Below are 5474 nucleotides of genomic sequence, written 5' to 3'. Positions count from 1 at the left end.
GAGAGAGAGAGAGAGAGAGAGAGAGAGAGAGAGAGAGAGAGAGAGAGTAAACAAACAAGGAAACAAGTGAATGGATGCCGTTATCAGCAGAAATCAGCTCACTTCATTTATGTCGTTAATTCTCTTGAGAGAAACATATAGTTGCTATTATACAAAAGTGTCGTAAGTCCAAAACATTGCTTTTTCAGAAATCGAAAAAATAGTTTCACCATTCCATTTCTTTTTACATTATCAACAGTTTCAGCTTAACAATAATACTTTGTTGGGTGCATAAAATCGTAATTCCATGCATGTATGATACTTTCAGTAAGAAATATTTTTGAAAAAACGCTCGTATGTGGGGCTTACTACACTTGAAAAGTGCTAAACCGATGTACAACACTTCAATTTTCATCTGAAGCGCATGTATTCCATCTCAATCACAGATTTTTAAAATTAATTTTTCTTAACTAAAGTTTGAAACTTCGAATACTGGTAGAATTTCTCACGTAGAACACGGTTTACTCTGAACGTTTTTGACGAAATTTCGTATTTGAGAAGTTATTTCGTGTTAAAGTCGTCGTATTTGGGTAATTTAAATCAATCAACGAAGTGTATTCGGTTGACGAAAGCTACTGGATCTGGTAGACGGAAACTGAAAGAAACCCGTCGAAAATATATACCAAATCCACTCACAAGGGTTTGGTCGGCCCGTGGCTATAGTAGAAGACGCCCAAGGTGCCACGCAATGAGATTGAACCCGGAACCATGTGGTTGGTAAGCAAGCTACTTACCACACAGCCACTCCAGCGCCTATACATATATATCTGCGTATGTGTGTGTGTATGTATGTATGTGTGTGTGTGTGTGTGTGTGTGTGTGTGTGTGTGTGTGTGTGTGTGTGTGTGTGTGTGTGTGTGTGTGTGTGTGTGTGTGTGTGTGAGTGTATGTATGTATATATGTATACAACGGAAGTTAGACGCATGATTAATGACAAAATAGGCCGCCAATTGGCAGAATCATGAAAGCGTCGGAAATTGTTGTGGTCAATGCATATTTTGAGGTAACTAAGTACAGCAAATCGAGCTGGCCATTGGAATTAAGTGACTTGAATAGAGAAACATTACAGTACCGTTGTAAATTTCTGTCCTCCAACTGGCAATTCAAATAATTCAATGTCCATTATAGAATTTATGCATTTTTAATATGCACTTTACTTACCTTTGTAGCAAGTGTTGCACTCTGTAAGATGTCTCCAGGCCAAAATAACTGCGATGCCACGGTAACAGCAGTTAAACTAAGACTTACATTGCCACCGGCATCAAAAGTTGTGTCCAAGTTGTGTTCATCGTGGTAGATATATTTTCGTACGGCATTATATAAGATTGCTAAGATAACAGAGAATCCACCGAAGCCAAGTAACATGAGCAATGCACTTTCATGTTTTGCAAGTACTGCCTTCACACTAGAAATAAAAGGAAAAGAAAACAATAATTGAATAATTAAAAAAATAACGAAGAGAGAAACAAAAGAAAGAAGTAAAAAAAATAAAGAAACAAAATGAAGATTATAGTATGAAATGTTGATTTTATATATGGCACAAAGATATCATTTTTAGCCACATGTTGCAGCTTGATTAGCTATGTGATAATACATTGTTAGCATTTTATAACTAGTTACTTTCAGTGGAGCGAAAAGCATAGTTATTTTCTGCGGAATCTGATTGCATAATATAAATGGGCTTAACTAATTACTGTTTTTGCTAATCCTCTAATATGGTTTCAAATGTTGGCACAAGGCCAGCAATTTTGGGGAGTGAGTAAGCCGATTACATCGACCCCACTGTTCAACTGGTACTTATTTGATCGACTCCGAAAGGCTGAAAGGCAAGTCGACCTCGGCAGAACTTGAACTGAGACTGTAAATAAAGATGGACGACATGCTGCTAAGCATCTTACACGGCGTGCTAACGGTTCTGTAACATTGGCATAAGGCCTCAAAATGGGAAGACGAGTAAAATCAACCGTATCAACCATAGTATTTGACTATACTTTTGTATCGATCCTAACTTCAGTATTCGAAGTCAGGATGTGTAGAGAGGGAATAAACGAGGCAAGGTGTTTTTATTTCCATTGCTCTACGACTTCGCAAATCCTCCACCTGTTGAACATCAAATATTCCGAAGTAAAACTGTGAATGAGATAAAGGAAGAAAACAAATAAGAATATTATTACATGCCTTTTGGACCGTAAAATACACGAAATTGTAAGCTTGTATTGATTGTTAATCCTTATGAAGGAAAAGCAGAATTACCGTCGGTTTAGCTGATGACTACTCAGTTATTCAATCAAATGAAATACTTAATCGTGGTTAATAAACATCTACGCATATACCTAGAGCCTAGCACGGTGGTTGATGAGGTAGTACTTTTGTGATACAGTGTGCTACAAGAATACAGCTAACTAAATCAAACTCGAAAGAATGAAAAGCAGAACCTTGAATTTAGACAAAAACATTTTGAGGAAGAGTTATGATTTATCGATTCAACATTTTGTATATTACTGGTATTTATTTTTTTACCATGTGAGAAGATAACGTGTAAAATCAGAATTTAAACCCAGGTAGTGAAAAGTCAAACTAAATAGACAAGTTTTTCGTTCTGTTTCCTATTAAACCGGCATTGATCGCTACTTTTTCTCTTCAAGCACAAAGCATCAGATTTATAGCAGAAGCAGTTAAAATTGCATATTGTCGCGTTTGTGATTTTCTTAATTGCTTTCGTGACGTAAGTGAAATTGAGAGGAATGGCTTTTACTGGGATTCGAAACCAAATGGCAGAATCGACCGATAGGAAGCTTGTATCCAACCCGATGGAATTAGCCACTTCAGTATAATAACAAATGTTCTAAATTGTTTGGGTAAAGTAAATGTGAAAATATAATATTCATTGATTTCCCAATGAAGTTACGAGGGTGGGATGAAAAGTTCATAGGCTGATTATGGAGTAACGTAAGAGCTGTGAAATTTGTATGCATTAACTTCAAAATCTACTTATTAATAGCTGCATTGTTTCTTTCCAGGTAAACTGACATTTTTCTGTTCAAAGAAGACTTCAAAAGTAACTGATAGCGACTTCTTTTGAAAACAGACAAAATATCACATTGTGGCGTTATCAAGCACCTGCAGAAAAAAGGGTTTAGTCCCCAAGGACATTCATGCTGACATGGTTGCAACATTGGGGGATGACGTTCCAGCTTTATCAATAGTGCAGAAGTGGGCAGATGAATGTAGGAAGAGAAGGGTGTGTCTTGAAGATCACCCAGTGTCTGTAGGAAAACATTGATTTTGTTGACCACATGGTGATGGATGACAGGTGATTGAATATAATTCAAATAGCCAATGCTATTAGCATATCTCGTAAAAGAGTTGAGAATATTCTGCATGATGAACTTGGCATGACGAACGTTTCGACTCGGTGGGTGCCATATCTTCTGACACATGATCAAAAGCGCACCAAATTGATCACACTACAAGGAAACCTGACGTTGTTTGAGAGAAATCCAGTTGTTGGTTTCCTTGAACGTTTCCTATGCCAAGATGAATGTTGGCTTCGTCACTTTGAGCCAGAGACAAAGAGACAATCTACATAGTAGAAACACTCCTCACCTGCTCCAAAAAGGCCAAGGTCATGCTATCTGCAGGGAAGGTAATGACTTTAGTTTTTGGGAATGTAAAAAGTATTGTTTTATTGACTATCTTCAAAACGGCAGAGGATACTATGTCAGTTTGGTGAGGTAGTTACGAAAGGCTATCAAGGTTAAAGTCCCGGGAAAGGGGTTTTGTTTCATGCGGACAATACTTCAACACACTAGTCCTTGGTTTTAATGGCTGTTATGTGTGACTGTGGCTTTGAACTAGTTGATATCCCTCCCTACTCTCCTGATTTCCCCCCCCCATCTGACTATAATCTATTTTCTAACATGAAAAGAACACCTAGCTGGGAACCATTATCGCAGTGATGATGACGTCATATATGCTGTTGACTTTATTGACCGACAGGATGAAAGCTTCTTCACCAATGAAGTCCAAGCACTGCAATGCCAATGGAAGAAGTGAGTGAACCGCAAGGGGGACTATGTCGAAAAATAAACCTCATTTGGTCCCATTTCATGAGAGTGTCTAGGTCAGCCTATGAACTTTTCAGCCGATCCTCGTAAGGAGTTTGTGAAGTGATTTCAAGAATTGAAACTGGGCATTAGATTTTGCTCTCAGAAAACATATTTTCCTGGTGATTATTATTTTTGTATCATACAGAATATTTTTTGACAAGTTCCAAAGATTAACTTTGATGCAATATGATATTGAACGATCTTTCGTCTATTACTAGTAAACATATTATTGACACTGGGAAGACGAAAGGTAAAAGAGATTCTAGAAACAAGATGCTATAAGCTATTTTCTTCTGGCAATCTACAAGTTCCTTTAAATTTATTCTTTTCTATATTAATAACGAGCAGGCATTCATTATTTTTGAAATATTACGAGCGTTATTTGCCATAAATATCACAAATTACTAATTATTAAAAAAAAAAATGAAATAAGAATAACAAGCATTTTTCAATCTCTTTTTCTTAGAATTAGAAATTATAGAAATGCCAACTGGAGGAATATTCTAGAAATCAGAATACATCAAAGGAATAAATAACGAAATTAGTATTTAAAATTTTTTTAGTTTCTCTACAGATTGATAAAGAAACTGTACCGCTCCTGCCGTTGCTAAAGACATTAGTGTGTAAGTAAAGGCTGGTCTTAATTGACATTTGGCAATAGAAACGGAGATAATAATTGTAAGATATATGATAGACTTGTATTTGTCTACGTTGTTCAAATACATGCCACTGGCCATTGAATTATTTCTCTTAGTTAATTTTTGTTTAAATTAAATGGAATTCAATACGGAGCCGTATTTACTCTTATGAGATCTTCTCCGTTTTCTTCCAACCACAAATCTTAATCTAAAAATTTTCAAAAAAGTGTATTTTTGATATAGTTTTGCATGCTGATGACGAATATCGCAGTTATTATTTTGGAATAATTTATAATAAAGAAGTTAAAAATAATTAAAGTGAAGCATTTTTAGCCAATAAATGTTAATCCAATGTTCTCAGCTTCATTAATTAATTCTGTTGACAAGTTTTGGAAAGAACTAGGGATTGGTGTAATTACAAAAATTATTCTGTTTGTGAGGACACTGTACTTATTTCATTGGCTAAAAACACAAAACTTCAAAAGCTTCTATCTTGTTTATTATTAATTTTCCAAAAATATTAACGCGATATTTGTCATCAGCCTGCAAACTACATCTGAGTGGAAAAGATCCCGCTTATGTACATGACCTCGGATTTGGGTTATGTATTTGTCTGCTTGTTTCTTTTTTTTAAAAATCATTCTTAATATACAAATAACAAAATGTATGGTTTCGGTTTGCAGAACCC

The 5474-nt window shown here is 35.7% G+C and overlaps 1 protein-coding gene across 1 annotated transcript in view; it reads right to left on the bottom strand.

The window, feature by feature from the left end:
* The window catches only part of LOC106879131 (uncharacterized), a 209593-nt gene that overhangs the window by 52655 nt on the left and 151464 nt on the right, over window positions 1-5474 (bottom strand). Inside the window, exon 3 of the mRNA XM_014928571.2 lies at window positions 1201-1444. Coding sequence (XP_014784057.1) covers window positions 1201-1444 — 244 coding nt within the window. The remainder of the gene's footprint in view (window positions 1-1200; window positions 1445-5474) is intronic.

This window comes from Octopus bimaculoides, chromosome 7, assembly GCF_001194135.2.
Source record: "Octopus bimaculoides isolate UCB-OBI-ISO-001 chromosome 7, ASM119413v2, whole genome shotgun sequence".
Classification (NCBI taxonomy): Eukaryota; Metazoa; Mollusca; class Cephalopoda; order Octopoda; family Octopodidae; genus Octopus; species Octopus bimaculoides.
This window is presented reverse-complemented; position numbering and strand designations above follow the sequence as displayed.